Here is a 24,324-nt window from a genome sequence, read left to right as displayed (position 1 = left end):
TATTAAATACTCTGTGTATGTCACAATTATGACCACTGTAATTTGACATAATATTGCACCTCAGTCACAAATTTTAATTTTTTTAAGTTTATACATTATTTAAATTTGATCTGCAGTCTATCATTTGATCAGTACAAAAGTAGATTTTTATTTTTTTTTGCTTTTTACATAAGCTTCTAAATCTTATATTTATTATTTTCATATAAAAAAAAGGTGTAATAGCCCACAAATGGCTAACAGTTTTTTTTTTGCAGCACATAACTGTACCAACCTGACTGCTGGGTGGGCTGAGGCATGGGTTGGGAGCGCTGGGCAGGGTACGACACCTGGTGGGACACGGGCTGGGACACCCTGTACTGCTGACCTGTGCTTGCAAATTGGCCCGGAGGGTAGTAGGACACCTGTATCTGAAGAAAACAACATCGACAGTCACAATCAGAAGATAAAGATGAAGTACTGTTGTTCAATCCAACTGGATTCAGGACATGTTTAAACAAAGATTTTAATTTTTTGGAACAAAGAATTAGCTTTACGATTTTCCCAGAATACCCTTCATGACCCAAAATGAGCATAATGACCCCCAGGATCAAGCTCATGACCTGCTGGTTATGAACACAGTGCATGCCCCCTGTGCCTCTCTCAGGGGTGTGGTTGGGAAGGGGGTTCTATTTTTAAGTTAAAAAACAAACATTGTAGTTTCAATAAGTACTTAAAATACTTTTTTACTTCATTATTTTTTTTCTGTGGTTTATTCAGTACTGCAAATCTTAAGCCAATTGTTTTAAGGAATAAGAGCAATACAATATTAAAAGGTTAACTTGTTTAAATCAGAATACTAAACTACTGATCTACATTAGTTACCATGGCTGCAGCGGTTTATGTTTCTGTGTTCAACAACACAGTCCATACACAGGGATCTGCACCACTGTATATATAACAGTATAGGAAACAGCTTACACAACCAGGCTAAAAGTAGCAAACAGAGAATCTGAAGAAGACATTAGACAGACAACATGGAGGAAGCTGAATGTTAGCTAGATCAATACTTCCTGCCTCCATCTTTATCTGAATGTCTGTACACAAACGGCCCTTCAAGATGCTGCTACAGTGTTTCTATCCACACTGCTTTTAATAATTAACCTTCCACAAAATGCAGCTTCATTTCCAATCTGACAATGTTAACTCAAGCAGGACTATGAAGATCTAAAGGTAGGGACAATACTCAACAGTCTATGTGCCACACGTTTGCTCCAGGGGGCAGCAAAGGATGCTTCTTACAGATTTTTTTGCATTTCACTTTTTTAACTGCCCTCCCACAGCTGTTCCCACAGTTTTAGAACATTCATACACTTCCCCCACAGGTCAGCAGCACCTGAAGACACACGAGGAACAAAGAAACAACAACCAAACCCAAGGGGTGCTTTTTATTAAACTAATTTAAACAGTAAGACTTCTTCTATAACACCAACCAATACTAGTCATTTGCCTCTACTGAATTCACACGAATAAGTTTCCCATACAGCTACCAAAAAAACAAAACATAAATCACACAAGTCTGAGCAGAGAGACCTGACAAAAAAAATCAACAGTTGAGTTAAATTAATTATGTTTTATTTTCCTTATTACATGTACTTGAACATCTTAAAGCCCCAGATTTCCTATTTCAACAACAAAGAATAAAATAACTTTTGGTTTCAACAAAGTTTTCCTTGTTAAATCATCTGCACTGACATAAGTTGTGCTAAATCAAATGAAAAGTTATTCTCAGTTCCATTGTAGTCATTTACAAAGACTAAAACCACACACAACAAATGGGCAGAATGGCATAATTTAAACCCTAAAGGCCACAGTAGTTCGGAATCTTTGTACCATCTTACAGCCCTCTCAAAGCTCTGATGCAGCAAATTCACACCAATGAGTAATTACAGAGAAACGACAAACTAAATGTCACCGTAGAAAAAGTCAACAACTGTTTACCTGCTGAGGTGGAGGTGGCTGCATATAGCTTTGTGGAGGCGGAGCTTGCAGGACAGGCTGGGATGGAGGAGGAGGTGGTGGTGGAGGATGGGTGTGTCCAGTAGCAGGCTGATAGCCGGCTGGAGGCGGCATCGGCTGGCCAGTGGTAGCCATGATGTATCCCGTCTGTGGAGGGGGATGTTGTGACAGAACAGTGGGAGGAGCCTGATACATGGGGGGTGGCTCAGGATTCTCAGTTGATCCTTGCCTACTGAGTGTCATCTGGGTGAACTGAGACGCGAGTTCTTCACCCTGGAAGGGAATTAGAATGACATCCTTACCCGTTTTATATTTGTGCGGCCATTACAACGACAATATTGCCTTTGGTGAAAGTGGAGCTGCACTGTTCAGTGTCAGCAGCTAATTCATCAATAGAGACGTAATGCTCAACTCATTTACTGTTTATGAGAAGTGACCCCTCCCCGTGGCTTTCCAAACAGGAAGTACCTGCTGGCTCCAAGAAGCCAAAATCCCATCAACTTGTCTAGAGATATAAACAGCTATTACTTTGTCATTATATTTGACAGATAACCATTTTTACTGTTAATCCTATTTTTTCCTTGATATTTTTTCTGTAGTGCAAGTTACTCAAGTTATAAACTGGCCAATCAGATGCCTCCACAAAAGTATGTGGTAGCACGTTCAAACGTTTGACAGATTTTCCTGAGCCCCCCTTTAAGTGGTAGAGGTGTAGCCTTCCAACAAGCTCACGACTGATTGCAGAGAGTGGTTGCCGTAGAAACATTGAATCACACTGGCTTGGACAAACTACTGCTTTCTGACATCCGACTCTACCATGGTGATGTTCATACTGCAGAAAAATGGCGACTAAATTGGAGCCGAAAGTACGTTATTTTCTATGGGTGACGTCACACTCACTCGCTCCAGTTCTCATATACAGTCAATGTTTCAACTACAATCTGAGAAACAGCTGTACGAACTTTTTTTAATAAAAATCTTAGATTCTGATTTGCAATGCAATCCAATCCAACCACACACAAAAAAAAACTACAAGTCGGCTTTTTACAGTGTCAGGTAAAAAAAAAAAATCTAATCCTTATCCAGATCCAAATTCTAATCCAAATCAAATACTTATGATAATTTCAAAGTTATTATGCAGACTCTGGAGTGAATGACATGCGTTTCCATTCTCATTAGGAACCTTTTTAATCTTGTCAACTTCGTACATGCAAATGATAATACAACATATACAGTCCAAGAGAGAGTAGAACTAGCTGAAGCTATAAAGAAACTTACTTGAATGCGAGTACATGTCTCAAATCAATAAGCAATATATGTACATTTAAAGTAGATTATCAGATAGATACGTGTGAAAGAGTCAGGCTTGATGTTGACCACCACGGATTCAAGAGCAAGACATGAAGCTTTACGAGGTGACAGTACCATTGTGTACTGCTGGGGAGGAGAAAGTGGCAGGAGAACCTGGGGGCAGGAAGGGCTGGAGTAGGAGACAGGCTGAGAGGGCTGCAGAGACGCCACCGGCTATACACACCAGAAAGAGGAGGAAGTAAAGCAGAGCCAAAAGAGTAAAGGAACGCAGTGAGAAGCAAAAGGGAGAGGGAAATGAAAAAACAGGCAAAAAGATATTATGAACATAGCGAAATGATGGATAAAAGACAATGAACAAGTTTTTAGTGAGTAGATAGGACAGAAATGGAGATTAGATGCTATTTAAAAACACAACGAAAATTAGGGTTCATCTTTATTTATTATTTATTAGTTATCTGCATCTGATTAAACAGCAGTTTTTGCCAAATAGTTGCCTTGTTCAAGTGTTTTTAAATAGAATTTCAGTAAAATATTTAAAAGTTTCACTTGTATAGATTCAATTTTCAGACTGATGTATTTCAAGTGTCTATTTCTTTTAGGTTTTAGGATTGTTAATTACAGCAAATCAAATTGTAGGTTTTTTTAAACGTAATTTTCATAAAACCAAAAAAAAAAAATGAAACCGAAATGTTGGACAGCTAAAACATATGAACCGATGTTAGTATAAATAAGTTCTCAAGTCTCTCTTTTACATAAATTACTATATAAGTTGGTGTGATATATGGGCCATCAGTCTAATGAACCGGCTTTTAGATTTTAGCTCCGCCTCTTGAGTTTGTTGGCTCATGTTCGTCTCCTTACCCCGCTCCATAGATTCTCTCTGGGGTTTAAGTCATGTGGGTTCGCAAAAAAGTTGATCAGGAACCCAAATAAACAGGTACTTTTGGCTTTGTGAGCAAACAGTAGAGGACAAACAAGATGATAAATTTACTTCCATTCAGACCCCAGTCTGATTCTTTTTGTGGTTGGAATGGATAAAATGCCTCTGTTGTTATCTTTGGTCCAAAAGTGTCTTCAAAAACTTCAAAAACAGTTAAAACTCATGTTCAGGAAACATCTGTTGTTTACTGGCATTTAACTTCAGCAGTAGTCCACACCCCATGAATCCTTAACAAATTCAACAAACGTTTTTTTTCTTCAAAACTCTCTAAAACAGTTGTTATTGCTGATGTTTGTGCAATAGATATGGGATTTTTTTTATTTTTTCAACCACATTTCTGTGTTGCATTCAGCTTCATGAATTTTCTGCACAGCCAAACTTCTTTGGCAATGATCTATATCTTGTGTCAACCTTCAAGTACAGTGTATTAATGACCGTCTTCTGGACAACTGTCAAGTTTTAAAGTCTTTCGCCATGTTTGGGTTTCGTACCAACCACTAGACAGTACCATTTAAAGACCCAAGAAACGTTGAATCATGTGATTAATTAGAGGGTGTGACACAGCAAGTCTTTTTTACAAAACTTTTATGAAGTATTCCATTTTGAGTTTTTGTTAACAGATAGAATAATACAAATTTTAACCGTTAAGAATAAAAATGTTTAAAAAAGTGAAATGTATCAGTCTGCATGTAAAAATCCATATACGATTTTATTAACAATTTGAACTAAATTCAAGAGATAAACAATGATTTTGATATTTTATTTTATAAAGGTATACTTTTTAACTGTGCACCTTAATACGCAATTATACTTTTTTTTTAACTACATGTTTGGCAGTGGGGTATTAGGTCGTTTACCTGAGCAATCATGTGGTTACCCATGGGGTGCTGCTGGGGTGTGGGGAGCAGGGCAGTCTGTGGTGGAGCCTGGGGCTGTGTTTGCTGTGGCTGTTGAGCGGGGCAAGGAAGCAGGCTACGACTGGGTTGTGGGACTGAAGCTGGAGGACACAAATCAGGACTGATCAGAGGAAGGCCTAGAAATGCAAAAGACGACAAAAACACAATCAATAGGAAAAGCTGTTACCATTATTAGATGGTTCAACAATCTAAAAGTAAAACAACAACTGTGTTTTGGGTTCTGAGCCCAAACAATTCAAATTACGGTACCTTTTTGAAAAAGCTCAAACCATTTAAATTTTTAGTTTTACACAAAAAGAAATTTGTTTTTTTTAAAAGAAAATGAATTGTTCCTTTTATAATATTTTACAATAAATTTAATTCTCACCAGTGTAAGAACTAGAATTGTAAAATGATCTGTAGTCAAAGCAAAAACTTAGAAGTACGAATCAAGCGGAATCTCTTAACTTTAACATCAATAAACTGCATAACAGCCAGGCAGAACTCTATTGGCTGTGCTCACCATTTAATTAAACGTAAAAGCTTTTTTTAGAAAAAAATTCCATGATGGTAGTGTCAAAAGAGACTAAAACTGCCTGCTATTTCTAAAGTCTTTACCAGAGCGGGAGCCTTTGCAGCTTCCCTGTGATCCTTTGTTGCTACCAAGGCTATCGCCTCTGGTGAGGATGGAGATGCCAGAGAAGCTGCTGGCCTTGGTGACAGGTGGCCGAAGTGTGCGGTTGGAACTGTCCGAATCCGTACTGCTCCAGGGTCGCGGCTCCAGGCACTTCATGTCACTATCTGTACTGCTTTGACGACTGCTAGATGCCCGGCTTGAGCTCTCGCGATTCCCTCTGAGAAACAGACGTAGCATGCAAGAGCAACAAATTACTCACAAGAATAAGCATGATTTTAGGGGTAAAAGGTAGGGGATAAAAGCTGTGAAATAACAGATAAGTTAGGAGTAGCAAAGAAAAGACACAAATAGTTCTGAAAGACATAAGACAACTTGAAATTGACATATGTTGGCAAAGATGGAAACTATAATAGAGAGAAAAGAAAGAAATGAAGTCCCGGTTTGACAAACTTGAAGTAGTGCATTCAACAACGATGCAGACTGATTGGTTTAATTTAGCTACAATACATAGCAGGCAACAAACAAAACAGAACTGTTTCCTGCTGTAAATACGCAACCACAAATACAAACCCATCAAATGGGGGGGGGGGGGGGGGGGGGGGGAGGCATGCAGGGGAAAGGTATTCCACACAACCTTCAGTTACAGAAGAGAACACATTTCTGTGGGTTTAGCACACAAACATTACCACCGTGGATCCATTTAACAAGTCAAACAGTTCTGGCAAACGGGTCTTACTTTTTTCTTCAAAAAACAAGATAGAGGTCATGCAATTACCAATAAAACAATGAAATTAAATATGACACACATTCATTTTAATTCATATCAAACGTACGTGAACATTCAAATGTCAAGAAGCAAGTTTATATCCAGACTCAGACTTGCATGATTGATCTATATCAATAGAGACTTGATAAATGATTCATGATGAAAGCTAAAGTACTTTTAGAGAAGCCAACCATTATCACTGGATGTATGTCACCTTTAAGAATGGTTATCATTGTTGACGAAAATATTTTGTTTATTAGTTGTTTAAAAAACTAATTTAAAGAACAAATGTAATTTAAATTCAAGAAGACAAAACTCTGAAGTCCTATAGTATGATTAAAGCAAAGACATAAAAAGGGAAAATGCATCAGAGCAACGTGCTTTTTTCATCTCCAAGTTAAAAAAGAAACACACAACGCTTTAATATGTAACATGTTTAGGGGAATCTACATAAAATAAAGTATTATTGAGTAGTTTTTACTGTTGGCCACAGCTAATAAAAATTTCTGAAAACAAAATAATACGATCTATTTTAAAGCCTTTCTGTTGGGCCTGTTTGAAACTTAGCAATTTGGGTACTGAGAAAACATTTTAAGAAGAAAAAAGGATAAACCAAGGAGTAAGACAGATACGGGAATTCATTTTTGATTATTTTAGAAAATATTTTACATGAAGGCAGCAGACAAGTTACAAAAATGACTAACCTAGTTACTGCCGGAGGACAGGAGCAAACACGTTTTTTACTTGTTTGAAAGATCTATTAAAAATGGTCAATGGAGACAAGCACACAGCTGCATTTAGGACACACTGTAACTTGAAACTTACAGACTGCAGGCGTTCAAAGAAATGTTTCTAAAACAGTTATAGTGGGAGAGGATGCCATGCTGGTTTGGGTAAAGTCTTTAGGATCAAACATATCTCACTTCTGCACCAGTTTTTAGAAAGTCCTCGACAGAAGACTGGCTGAGGGTCTTTAAAACCATCATGTGAAAGAGTAGCCTTTCAGTAAATTCTGACATTTTTGAAAATTATGATCTTACAGTAGCACTGCTGCTTTTATCCATGTGTATTTAAAAATCACAGGAGAGCAAAAACTAGGAAATCTGATTTTAAAAAAAAGACACCTGTCATCTTTACAAATGTGCTTTTCTTCATGCTTTTTGTGTGTGTTAATGGACTTAAACAAACAGCTAATAAAAGTTTAAAAATAAAGGACAAAGATATTTTTTTAAATGTACCCGTTCAAAAATGATAAAAAACTTTAAAACAATAACACTTTTGTATTACGAATGCATATTTATATATGAATGATTCTCAGTTATTTTTTTCTGTTAAGGTATTTTGCAGAACTATTTGCACTTCATGAACACATCCTTTAAATAATATATCATCTACTGACACAAAAAATGATTAACCCCACCACAACTGTCCACTTCACTGTGGACTTGATGCAGCTGTTTTATTTAAAATTGTAGTTAAATATGGATGGGTGGTAGCGTAAATAGGTCAATCAATTACCAGTGAAACCATGAAGTAGCCATGCATGGGCTATCGAAAGCCCCACGGTGCAGTGCTGTAGTAGCCATTAATCAGCCGACTATGCAAAGCAAAGAAATCCACCACAAGTCACCACTATCATCACCAAATCATTTTCAAAAATGAGCATGGCAACACATGGGTCAGTCAGCAGCACCCCAATACCTAAAGATCTGCCTCCTCTTTTGAGAGGTAGAGCTGTAGCCTTCAGTGGAAAGCCTGTTGAGGTTAACATTAGGAGAAAATGTTCAGGTCACAGGTTAAGTGGGAGGGAAAAAAAAGGGTTTAAAAGGGATAAAAAGTAGAAAGGTGGGATTTTAGAGAGGTGTTGCCCTCAGAAGAATGCCTGCTTAGAAAATAATGAAGGCTGAAATAAAATTAGTTATATTATATAAGCATTATAAACAGGTGATGTGCATATATTTTAGGAATGAAAGTTAAACATTACAATGTGACTATTGCTAAATAATACAAGGCAACCCTAAATGATAACACAGCACTTGTAAGTATTTAGTGTTCTTTATTATAATAATCCCCAATTTATATATCACACTCAAATTGTATTCAGTCATTTCTGGTGCCACATTTTTCCATTTCCATTGCCATTACAGATATTAGATATTGTGTTACCTTTTAACCTCATAAAACATGGCCTGATTGTTCAAATAAATAGTCCCAGTGGATAATTATTTAATGGCATCTATATCATAAAAAGTAAAAGCTTTGTTCGGAAATCAATTCAGCATTTTTCCTTCCTTTATTGAAAATCACAAACCAGAATTACCAAAAACTGTATATAGAAAATCAAAAACCTTCTTTAAAAGTTCTGAAAACAGCTGAATAAAATATGGAAATGAAAAGCTAAGAAATGATAAAGACTTTTTGTACACTGAAAAATCCACAAGGCGGCATCATCTCACCTGTTGTCATTGATGTATCCATTTTGTGAGGACTGTAAAAAAAAGGAAACCTACACATTATGAAATTAATCGTTCTTTTCCCTAATTTTTTTAATAATTAATCTCTCAAAGAGTATAAGACGCAATGTGTTGGTCCAAAATTGTAGTTCATAAAACACTACAAACATTATAAGATACATTGAGCAATTTTAAAAATCCCTGCTAATCTCTCTGTAATTGAATAAATATTGTTAAAAATTGTTAAAGACCAGTGGCCAATTACATATTTTTCTAAAAGCTATACTTAAAAATCAAAAAATGAAAGAAAAACCACAGGAGAAATTGAATGCCAACTACTTTATTCTTACTTCTCGGGCAAAGATCCGGTCTCGTACCCGTTGATATTCTTCCTCTCGCTCCTCTATAGACTTGCTACGCCGCCCGTCCTGCAGTGGCACACGGATCTAACAATTGCAAAGACGATTACAGTGGCAAAAACATATATATTATTATATGTATACAGTAACACATTAGCAACAAAAAAATCTGTTGTGACATCAGTACAGTTGGCTTTGAGGTGAAAGATGAGGCTACGACCACATGAAAGCATCTCTGAAAGGTGTTTCAGATCTAAAAGCCTCTGCATCTGTATTCATGTTTTCACAACATTATAGAAAAACAATGAATTAGTGCCACGGTAGCAAATATATCAACCCATCACACAAACAAATCAGACACTTTATTTCCCTCTATATTTGTGCATCAGGACAAAACATGGCCAGAGTCTAAATGTGACCATTAATGGTACTGTTTCTGAAAGTATCAGTCTAAACAACAAATTACCGGTATATCTGCTGTTTTCAATCTGGATCTAAAGGATTTACAAATGTATATTTCTCAAAAACACCAAAGTGTTGTGGATGTCAGCTGTAACCTTGAAAAAGGTGTTTTAAAAACTAAAACAGAAAAAATTGGTCATTACCTGGATCCGTATCTAGGCCTTTGTTTTGTTTTAACAAAATCTTACATTAAACTATGCAGTGGTGTTTTGGCCTGAATATAGCAACAACAACAAAAAAAGTTGGAATAAACTATTAAACAAATAAGTTAGAAAAGAAAAGTAAAGAATATGATCAGTAGATAACAATGATAAATTTATTGATGAAAATAAGCAAACCTGATTGTCGTCTTTGTCCATACTTGCATCGTCTCTCTTAAGAATGAATTTTTTTTGAAAGTCCATGTTTCTTTCGTCCTTGATGTGTTCAGAGAACCTTTGTTCTGGGCTGTTGTAAATTTCATAGAAGAAAACAATTTTGAATTTGCTACACAAGATATAAAAATGTTTAAATGAAAAAAGAAATGCAATCAACTTAAATGCAAAACAATGGAGATGACCCTTTTTACTTAATTTAAAATCTTGAAACATTAAATACAATGGTAACCGGATTCGTCAGTCCTCCATATTAGTCTACATCCTTTATATTAACACATTATAAAGATTTCCAATTCAGCCTAAACATAATGCAATCTATGGTAATCAGTCAAATTCAAAACAAAATGTTTTTTTGTTCTCATTTAATAAAAAAGACAAATAAATATTTAGAAATTATAAAAATGAATACATAAGTAAATAAAGAAAAGAGAAAAAAGTTGAATAAACTAAATAAACCAGACTCAAAGGGTTGAGTATAGGAGTGACACTCACATGCGCGTATTGCCAGTTTTGTTGATGATGACAGCCTTGCCTGTCTGATCCACATTGTGGTCCATGCCGAAGTAGGCAGCTACACGGTGCAGCAGCATTCGGTGATAAGAAGTCATTTGAGGAAACTTCTTATATTGGTTACTACATTAAAACAAAAAACAAGCAAGCAAGTGAAAGAAATGGCCATAATGTCAAAAAAGGTAAGAATAAACTTTGCTTTTTGGACTTGAATGCTAATTTTTTTTAATGTTTTTTTACTCGAGTAACTGTCTTTTAGATATGCATACAAATCACTTTCCATGGCGCGGGAGCTCCTGAGGCTCTTGATAACAAGATGATTGACCGTTCTAAGAATGACTCCAGACTAGCAATAAGTCTGTGGTTACACGGGAAGAAAGTTACAACCTTAGATGCTGTCACCTAAAACCCACCTCATGGGGAAAACAACATCAACTGAGGCTTAACATTTTAGTCATATTACCTTAGTTTAGTATTAAGAAGCAATGCATGTGGTTGAACATGAATTACAAGCAAGTGTTATGGAGACCGTGACTTACTTGTCATCATTAATAAACTCCAGGATATCTTGTTCTAGTTTAAGCAGCATCATTCGATCCCTAATGGGCCAAAGAGGGAAAATAATGCTTGAGGCCATACAGGGTGCAAGTTCATGATTTGAATTTAACATGAAGAAGCTTAAAAAATCACATGCTTTGTTTTTTGATACATGAGCAATTTCATAAAGGTCTAACTTAAATACAAGGTGGCTAATTTCTAAAACAATATCAGAAGAATTAGTACATTTTATATAAATTTTACAAAAGTTCAATTAGTAAAATTTCTTCTCTAAAACTGAGCACTAAATGAGTTCTTGGTTACTCTAGATTTGTGGTATTTTTGTTGTTATAACACTGTCAATAACCTTTAGATGGTAATCTGATACCTGGGATTGTTTTTCAGTGTGTTGACCAAAAACTCATGAACATCGATGCCCGTGGAGTCAGTGTATTCCTGGCTGGAATCTGCAAAAAAGATTTTAAAAAAAGTTTCATTCATCCCAGAAAAATGCATGTTATATATGAAGCAAAAGAATAAAATTAGCAAATGCAGCATGCAGTCTTTACATGTGAAGGATAAACCAAATTGACTCACCACGTGACAACATCTTTCTAGGAGTCTTGTCCTTCTTCTCCTTCTCTTCATTTTCAAATTCATCTTTTGAAGACTTCTCCTCCTCTTTATCTGATGGACAGCTAATGTGAAGCTGGATGATATCCTATAAAAAAAGTTATTTATTTATTTTAAAAGTTAGGAAATTTACTAGCCCTGTGCAAGATTTTGGCATAAAAAAGTCTGTGATTAATCAAAAATATAAACAGCCACTACTTGTCCATAACTTAGATTTAAGTGGATAAAAAATTGTTACCGATTCTGGAGGTCCATCGTTGAATGGACCAGAGGACTCTTCACAAACTGCCAGACTTCGTACCAACTTCAGTTTTGCATTGGACTGAAAAACAATACTCATATGAATCATGTTGCATTTTCAAAAAATGTTTAAAAGCTGTTTTTCAATTCATACTGTAGCTAATTATGATGATGAATTAAAGTTGGCCACTAATATTAACTAGATGTAGTTATCCATTAATAAACACATCAATGACAACCAGCTGTTCACTGCCTTGCCCAATGACACTTCCATTTGTGGAAGGCACGAGGTTTGAACAAATGATCCTGTGAGTAGACCATAGTCACTCCACCTGCAGAGCTGCGGTCTTCTACTGTTTAAGATTTTAAGCCAATGATACAAAGAAGGTAGTTAGCTGCTGTTGAGAAGATTAATGTTATAAAAGGTTACCTTGTGCAACCAGCCAGCAAGAAGATTATTTGAAGGAACAGAATTGCGAGGTAACTTAGTTCACTTTACAAAGCCAGACAGACTTTCTTAATTCATACTATCAGTAAATGAATACACCAACTAATGACTAATGTCCTTACCTTGGCCCTTTTCCTACCATGGCTGTGGTTGGGTGCCCGTTTCTACAAAACAATGTATTGGTTATTAATTTTAGCCACAGTATGCAAAACTGAATATATAAAAAAACATGTAACCCTAAATTATGCTTTTGCTAAGAAAGATTTTTAAGAGTTGGGCTATGTAGCCAGAATTTTAACCATCATAGATTTGCCATTTAGCTCAAAAGTCAATATTTGTAGAATCTTTTTCCCCTGATAAAAAACAAGACTGAAGTAATTTTAAAAAACACTAAAAGGAAAAAGTAAAGAAACAAAATGTTTAAACCCATAAGAACCCAGACCCATTTTTTCTTAAAAATAAAATTGTGTATTTTACCACAAACCAAATAGACCACAGAATCCATTTCTGATATTTTTCTGTTACACTGATGTCAGCGTGGATTCTTATGGGTTAAAATACATATAAATGACCAAGAATTCTCAGTGGAGTGCGGGGGGGGGGGGGTGACAGCGGCTTAGTGCCAAAAAAACTGGTCCACTATTGGTATCCTATTATCTGTTCTATCAAAGTGTTTGTGACAGCCTGAAAACTGTGAGTTTCCGTCCCTGCAGCTGCGCGTTCCCGTCTCCTGTCACACACGGCTGCATGTGTGAGAAGGAGAGGGGAGGGGCAGTGGGCTAAGGCTGACAGGTGAAACGGGGCACGCGGAGCGCTGCAAGCGCTGCCTAGATTACGCAACACCAGGATCATCACGTGCCTTTAGATTACTCAGCTCATGCTAATAATGTCATCCTTAACTATTGTAGACATTTTGATGATGATGATCTTGATAGTGTCTTTATTTTCCATCATTGTATTCTTTGTCTGGCTGTGGTTTAGTTGGTGTCAGTATTTGACATGAAGACAGCAGCTAATGCAGTAAAACAGCTGCACTTTGAGATCATAAATAAACAATCCATCATTTAGAAGAAAAGAAAAAAATCAGCACAATATTTTCTTACCTATTTCGTTAGACTAAAAACGTTAAATATATTGGTGCTGTAAATGTTTCAGATCAATTTAAATTTAATTATTATTAATTATTAATTATTTATTAATTTAATTATTTTTCTCAGCATCAAATGGTTCAGTTGGTCAAAAATATTTCTAGTTTTAATAAGGACTGACAGATTTTATAGGTATACTTACACAATTTTCATAGATACTAACCTAATATTTTGTCACCGCGCGAGTGTGCGTGTGTGGTGGGGGGTTATGGGGGGTGGGGGGTTAGGGGGGGGCAAGAAACATTTTCTTTTTCCCAGGGGGGGCCTGGCAAAAAATAATTGAGAAGCACTGGTCTAGTGCCTGAATATGTTAGATCTGTTCTTTATGTAACTATTACAAAATTCTATCAACCAGTGCCTTTTTAAGTTTTTGTACTGCTTTTTTAATGTTTGTCCGTTGGACCAACACCAAAGGTTAGAATAGATAGTTTAGTTTAGAATGCGGTTTGTAACACAGCATCATTGATGTTGGCACTGATAGCAGCAGCAGCTAAAGTAAAGCTGCTTCTGTTATTGCATTTTTCTTTCACTTTCATTGTGTTAAAAGCCAGTTAAGATAATGAAATAGGTTAAACCAATGAATGTATGAGAGAACTGGACTGAGTGACCCCTCCCCACTCCTATTCCAAACAGGAAGTACCGAATTCCCACCCTAATCCCTAACTACTAAAAACTATATAGTGCAGGACTACGTAGTGCCCTGGAATTTAAAAGCAATTCAGACACAATGCTCACTACTTCTTTTTATTTATTTTTCTTAAATAGCAAATATGAAATCATCGATTTCACGAAGCGAAAATCTCATTGATGAGTGTTTTGCGATGACCATTTATGAATCTACTGTCTTCTGAAGATGGAAAACCTTTATATTTTATTTAAAAAATAAATTTTCTTTGCAAAAATTGTTCAAACGCAATGCATCGTGGTCTATATTCACCAATCTAGTTAGCATCGATGCACACTGGTTTTTCGTAGAGACTTCTGGGAAATTTCTAGGGCACTCGATTTTGGAATTGCAGATTCGGACAGCACAACAAAATGACAAATGCACTATATAGTGCACTAAGTAGTGAGTAGTGAAGGAATTCGGACATAGCCACAAACATCTATTGAGAAATAAACAGCTATTACTCAGTCATTATATTTGTCAGAATAATAATTCTTGCTCTGATACCTTATTTTACAATGTTCTTGAAAATGATTTTTTCCCCTCATTATTCTTCTTCTTCTACAGTCTTTGAAGTCTTAAACTAGCCAATCAGATGCCTCAATAAAAGTATGGGGTGCCTGCTGAACCCCACATAAAACGTTCAAAATGATTAACAAATTCTCCCAAGCCTGCTTTCAATGGAATGGGTGTGGACTTCCAGCAAGCTCAATCCTGATTGGTGAGAGAGGTTAATTGAAACAGTGACTCAGACCGACTTGGACCAATCACTGCTTACCGACGTCATCTGGTTCCAACATGTCTGCATCTATTATCATGAAAAATGCTGACTTAATTTAGTTCATTTGGTTGGGTCCAAAAGTAAGTCGTTTTCTATTGGTGATGTCACACTCACTCAGACCAGTTCTCAGAGTCAATGGGTTAGACATATTCCCCGTCTATGCTGATAGCCATCTTTAACTGATAGCCAGGCTGTTTTACAGATTGGTTAACCTGCTTTACAACCACTTTTAGAAGTTTAAACAACTTCAAGAGAGCCAATGTTGGAGGCCCTATTCTATAATGGCCTTGGGTGGAAAAGCTTTAATTTTGTTTTAGTAAATAATCAGTATACTAATTGTTTTCTAGAATGTCACTTCCACTGAAGTGTTATTGTAAATGTGTTTTGCTACTCAATTTCTTAGGCACAATTTGCTGACAACTAACGTTTATCAAATACAAAAAGCCAACATTCTATTGTCCGAATTAAACTGAATTTAACTGTAATGCAACAAAATGTTGAATATTTGGTATATAATCCCATGTCTACTCAATACAAATTATGATTTTAAAGTATGAAGTATTTCCCTTAAAAGTTTTACAACTTCTAAAGTTACTCAGCAAACTCAAACTTATATGGTTACATCATACCTGTACATCTTGTGGGGAGACATCTTCATACTCCAGGCTCTCCCCCGTTCCTTCCTTGGTACCTTGTAGCAGAGGGAAAGTCTTGCCTCGATTGCAGGGCTCAGTAATTGGCCCACTTTCTCCCTCCTGCTGGATGTCTGTTGTCAGACTCACTGACATCTTCGTAGGAGAGAGTGAGTGTTGGAAAGGGGTTGGGTGGGGTACCCAGGAGAGGCTTTAAAAAAAGAGAGAGATACAGGTAAGATGTTATCTCTTGGCTTCTATGAAATAATCTATTTAAAAATAACTGAACATTTTTATTGATTAGTGACCAAAATAAAAAGTAAATTAGTTGTATAAAACGCATGCATTTGATAAACATAGCACGAAAATTAAGGAAATTTGGGATTGATAGTTTATCTATTTTCTAAAACAAGGCTTTTCAGAAATAAATCATAAAGCGTTGGAAGGTCTGTTCATTTTAAATGGTGCTGCATTTCTAAGGTAGCCTCTGGTAAACTCGGTTGTGTTACAGTGAATGCCGTCGTTTTGGAGGATAATTGGATCCCAAACGGTAGAGAAAAGGGTTTGCAACTGGTTGCAGAACATCATCGATGAGTAGAAATCTGTCCCACACTATCACAATATGACAATCACAGCAGCAATGACCAAAGCAGTCATCTTCACATGTTGACTGTATGACCCAACTGCTGTAGGCAGAAGCTTGACTCATTGATAAACATAACATTTCTTTTAACATTCAGTTGCAGTCATGGCAGTCCTGCTAGCACCTCTATGGGACCCGAAACTGGCTATGTACAGTCAGTTCTATATTGTCTGAACAAACAATCATTGGCCAGTTCTCCTGCACACTTTAAATGGAAATCTGCAGAAGACAACCTGCAGTACCCAAGTGATGACAGGGTGAGGAAACAGTCTGCTTGGAGTGTCATCTTTTTGTGATGCTCATTTCACAGCCTGTTTTTGACATTCACAGTTACATGGAACAGTTTGGAGATGTTGCAAGGGCCAAAAAGGCTGCATCTTAGTTTTGAGGGAAACCATCTTGAAGTTGCCCTACATATGAACATTTTCCTAATCAGTCAAACGTGGCATGCTTATTGATGACTGTTAGCAGGGTGCATGCCATTCATCCATCCGATTTATTAGCAATAACAGTAGAAGGAGTTTGGCACCGGTAGAGAAGAATCAACTAAATTTTCATGAATGCAACACACATACTCGGCTTTAGCGTTCAGCCTACAAATCCATGTTTCTTACGTATGTGGCACCATTTAAGAAATAAGTCAACAGGTTTTCTAACCGTATACATCATTATTTAAAGAGATAATCTTCCAAACCCAAATATCCTTACTTTTTGTGCTACGTTTTATAATTTAACACCAGATACCTGTAGGTGGTACCAGATTTGTGCTGACTCTGTACAACAAGTCTGGATAGTAACCACAAACAGAAAGATGAGAGGAACCCACTAAGGAAGTGTATTGGGTTGGCCTATAGCAGGAGGCAAAGTGCAGTCCATAGCAAGCCTTTGCCTGTGGGGAAACGGCTGCAAAAAAGAAAAACACAAAAAAAACACTTCAATTAGCAAGAATAATTCACTTGGGTAAATTAGAGTACCGTACCTGGAAATATTCTGCATAAATATTTTTCATTTTTAGTAATTTTTTTAAATCTGTCATTTAACTCTAGGTAGGCATCATTTAGGAAAATAGCTGTCAATATGTGTTTTAAAATTTGCAATGACAAAATCTTATTTTTAAAAGTTAACTCCATGAAATCCCTCAAACTAAGTGAACCATACTAAAAAACACTAAACCGTATTTAATTAATTCATTTCAAAATGGACAGTATTTTACTCTATTTAAAAATGTATTAGATTTAGTTAAAGTATAAATAGCCATATTAAAAGACAAGGAAAAATTGCTGCATCAAATAAAAAAAGACTCATCTATATATACATATCAGTTTGGTTAAATATAAGTTTCCTTTGAGGTCTACTTTTCAAAGATTCTGCAGAAGTCTGGACATCTTCAGTTTTGACAAGAACATGCACAAAATAAAGAAAAAGTAAAATGAAAAATAGATATTTACAGTGATCAGACGAACTGAAGAGGCAGCTGTTTGCCAGCAAGAGGAGGAGGTAAGGGGACACCAACAGGCCAACCACCGCCTCAGAGGTCGTCTGGGGCCTCTCTTCTCTGCCTCCGGCTTACTGCAGCAGCATGGTCTTGCCTACAGTCTTGCCCTGGACAACCATAAGCAGAAGAGGGAGACACAGATGACGTCATGCTTCACACACTGCGTGACTCATCGCTGCTGCTGCTAAATCTGGCAGGGAGGGGGAGAGAGAGGCTGAGCATGGAGCTTTCTGCCACATAGGTTTCATTCATTCTTAAAATGCTTGATTTTTTATTATGTCTATGGTTTTACATGGTTTTATGATGTTTGCACTGATCTAAAATAATATTGGTGGTTTTTTGAATTTGCTATTTGCCAGATCCAAGAGTCTACATGCAATAATACAGAACTCAGAGGTGAAAATCACAGCTTTTTTTAACTGAGGGCCATCTTGTGATTTTCCAAAACCATAACCAGTGACATTTATGTTCTCTATAGATCTCTCCAACAAATTACTACCAGAACATGTAAATAGGACAAAACTTCATTGACTATCAGTATTTTCAAGCTGTACTGTCACTGCAGTAGCCTCCCCACTACAAATAGTTTCTAATGCATTATTATTTTCCAAAATGGCATAAAACCTGCAGATTTACATTTTGATTTTTGCCACACTCAAAAGCTCACTAGACATCATTCAACCCCGTATTTTTAAAAGCATAAGGTGTGATTTTGTTAAATATCATTCACGATTGTCCTTGTCAGGACTGTTTTGCTGTAGGACAGATGAGATAGCCAATGACATAGGGGACTTCCAGTGTGGGGAAGAACTAGGCATTACAGCAGAAAATGTGTCAACAGTAGCATCACTACATCACCAAGCAGGACACCCACTTGCTCGATGCCACATTGCACTCAGGTTGCAAAGAATAATACAACCACATCGGAATGCAGGTCTGACTCGGTTGTTTTACAATTCTTTTCCAGTTCAAAAATTGAGTTTTGTTTTGCTTTTTTCCTCTCTTTAAAAAGACATACATTTTTGCAGTTGAGTTTTGAATTACAAAGAAACAACAATCCTCTAGTTGAAATGTTAACTTCAGATCTCATAACAAGTACTTCTTTGCAACTTAAACAAGGACTGTAGTAGGGCTGCACGATATGAGTAAATCTTGCGATATGAGATATTAGTGATTAATATTGCAATAACGATATAATTTGCGGTATATAAACAAATAGTAAAACAACCAAAAACATCATTCCCATTTCATTGCAACAATTTAAAAATTATACTCCAAATGACCTTCGTCGACATAGGAGGAGAACATCTACCATAAAAGGGCTCCATCTGATTGGTCAACAACGTGAAGGGGTCCATCCGAATGGTCAAATGCATGGGATTTATTTGATTCATTAAATTCTTAAAGTTGCCATAAGATTGTTTTAGCACATTTAAGGTAACCATTTATTGCAATTTTCACTGTCTTTTGCGATATGCATATTGCACAGCTTGGTATCGCGATTATGATAAATTTGCGGTATATTGTGCAGGCCTAGACTGTAGTTATATCTTTATCATCTCAACATCACTCATCTGATCCATCAGTTCCAACAGCAAAAAATCCTCACATCATCTAAACAAGTGTTTCTGAGTATTTCTTTATTCAAGTTGCAGCAGACAAAAAAAAAAAGGCATTTTTGACGTAGATGTGGAAATCGGCAGGCCACAAGGTCTCTACGCAGCTCCATTCTAAGTAATTCACTTGTAGACAAATAAATCTTGTAGACAAATTATTGTCTTGTTTTCTTTATCCAAGCTGGCATGTCGCTCCACAATGTATGGCTCGAGAGCTCCGATATTGCTTGCTATGTTTGTTGCACTGGTAATGTTAGTTTGGGGTTGTTGGGCTATAAGCTAGCAGGAGAAAGAGATAATGGGAAGTCAGCGTGGGTTTACTCCACGCCAATGTCCCACCAAATTTCTGATGAACTGCTGTTCTGGAGAAAGTCTCCCCTAGAAAGCGACACAGGTTTTTTATTCTTGGCAAAAAACGGCTTAATCAGAATTAAAAGACCACCGAAAAACTTTTCAAAATGGATCAAAGGTGATCAGAATGTGACTTTAATTTTAATGCATGAAATTCAAATTTTAAACATTCAAAGCATAAATTAAACTGACTGACATCTATAAGTCAAAAGTAGATGAAGAAAAAAGTATTATTGGATTACCTTTTATTTTTAAGTCTGTTCAGTTCTGACTCTAATTTTTGGTTTCAACTAAATCAAGTTTTATATGATGCTAAACAAAGATCAACTCAAAAAGACAACCAGACAACCAGCATTACTGTGCAAGACAATAGATTTTAGACAATGATTAAATGATCTCAGCTGAAACCTATAAACATGTTGGGATGGCCCATTGACCTGGCTATAATAGGGAATGTGTAGACCAGGTCAAAAACTATAAAAAGAACTTATTAAATATCCATATGAATTTGAAGAACACTCACCTAATAAACTTCAGTAAGGAAAGTTAGCACATACACGTACTTGTTACTTGCTTGTTGTTATCCAGCATTGAGTATTATAACTCAGAGCTGTACTTTATATTTTGAATAATAATATTTTGAATTACATATAGTTCATTGCACATCCACATTGATAATTGTGGATTAGGTCATTTAATGCTATAAAAAGTTTAAAGAACAGTTAATACGCTCTGTAAACACCTATATTTGGACATCTAATTAATTACATAATTAAACTTGAAGCTTTTATTAAAATGCAACTAGAATTTTATAATCAAATCTTTTTTGCTGTAGTAGTTTGTAAATCTTTCTCTCCAAATGTCCATATAAATGCTAGGTCAATTCCTCCAACGCTGGGCAAAATGTCAAATGTAACTGACCCATTCAAGCTGGTTCAAGAATTTACAGTCTGCAGATAAACAAAGAAAATTTAAAGACTACAGGAAGTACTAAACTACCTGAAAAGACAGAATGATTCATTTGTCAGATGATACATTACTAAATAGGCGATTGTGTTTAAATGTAAATATTTTATAACATTTATAGTAGCTAAATAATTACGGCACTGATTTCCTAGGGAATTGTCCTGTGGAAAAATAAATGCATATAATACTGTATCGAGCAAACCATCTTGATTACATGAAGCCTGAGATTCAACTGAACAGAGTATTAACCTACAAACACTTATTTTAAAGTCGGTGATACTTCCGAGCTGCCACCCAAATCAAACTATTCATTCACAGAATGAGATGTGATATCACAATGGTGAAGCATTCACAGCGAAGCTACCTCCATTTGTCTGTATAACGTGACTGAGAAATGAAGGCAATGGTGAAGTGAGGCACCGAATGTAACAAATAGTCGTGTTCATGCACATACCCACAAAAGGGAGAGGGAGAACGACACACAGGCACCTCAACCCAATTCCCCTTCTCTGTATTCAGCTGTGCTCCTAGCCCATTTGACGTCAGAAAGCACTTGTTTAACCAAAGGCATTGAGGAGTATGTCTTCAGAGTGGAGTCTGATCTGTATGTAGTAATGGCAGGGATTCTGCAAGCTCAGTGCCAGCGCATATCAAATATCAGCAGCTTTCATACTGAGTGCACACCAGTACTTGCCTATGTCAGAGAGGATTCCCCTTTTCATTGGTTGCACAATATCACAAGGGGTGGGGGTGGCTGACAAAGCACTAGGAAATGCATGGGAACCGTGTAGGCATTTGCAGTATGGCAGTTTGTGCTTTACTTACATAAAAACTAAAACTTTTTATAGACGATGAAAAAGATATGACTTGCATCCATAGCTTTAAAGAGCCATAAATAACAGCAAAGACACAAATCTCAATCAAACAGGATGTCTCTTCTTCTGTTACCGCCCCTGTTCATCCCGCCCCTATCACTTCTAGCTCAAGCAATGATGTGAGGAAACCCCATCTTGCTTTTTGCCTCAGCCACTCAGGATCTCCCATAAGTCTCACTCACTGTCCATCCACTACAAAATGTTTGGTTTTCTGTCCCTCTCTTTCTTCATCTTTTAATACGTTTTTTTAAATTGTCAGACCTGCTGCTGACGCCATCCTCCCCCTCTCAGCCAGCCCACTCAGTCCTGTGGGATGAGCTATGACTCATTCTCTCCTTCGTTTCTTTCTCACCCTCCCCTGTTACCTTCCTACCTTTCTGTAGAGCTCTCCTTTAACTGCTCTCACGTTATAACCCAATTATTGCCTGTCCTCCATATGGGAAGGGCCAACATACATGTAGAGACTGAAGCAAAAATGAGTGTACAAACATACCGAAAACATATGTGATGAGCTGGCCATTTGCTTGTTTGTCTTTTGTATTCATACTGAATGTATGTCATGCACAGACAGATTAAGAGTTAGGATTCCTTACTGATGAGACTATTTGTCCAAAAAATGTGAATGCTTATAAAAAGAGAAAAACATGCTTGTAAAAAAAAAAGTAAATAACTTTAAAAATGCTTCTAAAATTAAACAACAAATGAGGTTTGGCAAATATGTTTAAAACCACAGTTTGGCAGACTACCCATAATTTGATACTGAGCATACAACTCAATTAAAATATATTTTTAAAATGGATCATTAAAATAAACTAAAACATGCATTTCTGTATTCTAAGCATAATATCTTTAAGTATGTTTTTGCAACTATGTCACAGTGTGTAACTCCCAATTTATCAGCTGATGGATTCATTATTGACAATTATTTACTGATACAAGAAAAAATATATATAACTTCCAAGAAACAGGACAATTTGGCTGCCATGATAAATTCATCCATCCCATCAGTCAAAACAAAAAAAATACTTTGCAATCATTCATAAAATATGGCTCCACATGGAAGAATACTTAAATACTGAATAACAAACGGGTTGTTGGTGTGTACTTCAAAACAGGTGAACATTATGATTTTTTTAGCTCAAACATCCACAACAAAACAAGTTAAAATACATTTCCAAAGTATGGTAAAGCCTAAGTTTTGCTTTGTCAACATTGAACTTTGTAAACAAAAGCCTATGTTGAATGACCTGAATAGAAACAATTCATAGTTTAAGATTATATTTGATTAACAACAGCAACAATGAAGAAACAATAAAGCCTTTAGTTTCCCTGCATTATATTTAGCACCAGTTCTGAAAGTTTAGCTTTTAACTGTTACAAAATACACGTGTATATGGTTAAGTCACCTCACCTAAAACAGGCAATTTGTGTGAGATGTTAAATGCAAAAAATAAAAATAAACTGGGTGTCCTCTACATACATCACATTAATCCTGACTTATTTTCTCAATTTCATGTATAATAATAAGTGAGGAGCTACGCAAGAAGGTGCCAGAGAGATAGGTAAAAAGAAAAAAAAGATGCCAGAGTGAAAAAATAGACAGGAAAAGAGGAAAACTTCTCAATGATGAAACAATCTGCACTGTTACATGATTGGGTAAGGCTTCCACCAATGAGAAGACCAGCTCCATGGCAACAGGCTCTGTCACCAGGAGGAAAGCAGCCATATCCCTCAACACCCCCATATTTTTTTTTCCTTTTGACTCTCACAACCCCCTCCCTTTACCCAATTACAAGGCGGAGGGAGTATTTTTCATTGGGTACATGCATTCAAAAAATAAAACGGCATCCAATTTTTCACAGGAGTAGTAGCAAGGATTACAGCTTATTAAACCCAAATACGCTGCACAAACACTGACATACGCGACCAAATATAGTCTTCAAATGTCCAAACACTCTCTCACAACAAGGTTTTCAAAGTTATCAGAATGTGAGTCATTCATGTAATGGTTACTGCAATGTGCAGAAGGGCAGACTTCCCCAACCAGCTTAATCTTGATGAGGCAGATATTACCTAGTTTGTTAGCACTGAACTTTGAAATATACATATCAAATGCACAGACACTTTGACAGACATAAGACTGAACGAGAATTAAAAGTACACTATACAGTCTTGATTCATAAATATCTGGATACACAAATCTTGTTTTCATTTGATTGTGACTAACTTACAATAAATATTACAGAATTCTGATGATGCACTCATTTATCTAGAAAACATCTCACACTTATTCACTGTGAATCAAAGCACCATTAAGTCACCATTGAACCAATAACCCTTACTGTCACTCTACTCCCTTTAGGATGTTTCTCAGTCACATGACAAGATAAAATTTTAGGCCCAGTATCTCCCTAAACAGAGATGCAGGTTTGTGGATCTGGAGAGGCAACCGCAATACCAAAAAGAAGAAAAAAAGCTGCGCCAGGAAGAAAACTGCAAGCAGCAACAAATCACACAACAAGGAACACTGTTATTGAAGTCCAAGTATGATCATCTTTTGATCTATTGGAAAAGTATTTCCAGTGG

General features: G+C 36.4%; 1 protein-coding gene across 18 annotated transcripts in view; it reads right to left on the bottom strand.

Moving 5' to 3' along the window:
• The window catches only part of r3hdm2 (R3H domain containing 2), a 52,351-nt gene that overhangs the window by 8,477 nt on the left and 19,550 nt on the right, over positions 1-24,324 (bottom strand). For 4 of the 18 annotated variants that reach the window (XM_020703172.2, XM_020703168.2, XM_020703169.2 and 1 more), the window contains 18 exons: positions 17,884-18,037; positions 17,262-17,338; positions 15,790-16,003; positions 12,687-12,728; positions 12,115-12,198; positions 11,841-11,964; positions 11,632-11,710; positions 11,246-11,305; positions 10,689-10,829; positions 10,158-10,266; positions 9,349-9,444; positions 9,002-9,051; positions 8,247-8,300; positions 5,761-5,996; positions 5,104-5,279; positions 3,421-3,519; positions 1,978-2,268; positions 272-407 (listed from right to left, as the gene is read on the bottom strand). In XM_020703172.2, the coding sequence (XP_020558831.1) occupies positions 272-407; positions 1,978-2,268; positions 3,421-3,519; positions 5,104-5,279; positions 5,761-5,996; positions 8,247-8,300; positions 9,002-9,051; positions 9,349-9,444; positions 10,158-10,266; positions 10,689-10,829; positions 11,246-11,305; positions 11,632-11,710; positions 11,841-11,964; positions 12,115-12,198; positions 12,687-12,728; positions 15,790-16,003; positions 17,262-17,311 (2,041 nt within the window). In that variant the 5' untranslated portion in view covers positions 17,312-17,338; positions 17,884-18,037. Of the gene's footprint in view, positions 1-271; positions 408-1,977; positions 2,269-3,420; positions 3,520-5,103; positions 5,280-5,760; positions 5,997-8,246; positions 8,301-9,001; positions 9,052-9,348; positions 9,445-10,157; positions 10,267-10,688; positions 10,830-11,245; positions 11,306-11,631; positions 11,711-11,840; positions 11,965-12,114; positions 12,199-12,686; positions 12,729-15,789; positions 16,004-17,179; positions 17,339-17,883; positions 18,038-21,317; positions 21,337-24,324 lie in introns of those variants that run through there. The other 14 variants (XM_020703174.2, XM_020703173.2, XM_020703181.2 and 11 more) reach the window with 10 other exon arrangements.

The sequence above is a fragment of the Oryzias latipes genome, chromosome 5 (genome assembly GCF_002234675.1).
Source record: "Oryzias latipes chromosome 5, ASM223467v1".
Classification (NCBI taxonomy): Eukaryota; Metazoa; Chordata; class Actinopteri; order Beloniformes; family Adrianichthyidae; genus Oryzias; species Oryzias latipes.
This window is presented reverse-complemented; position numbering and strand designations above follow the sequence as displayed.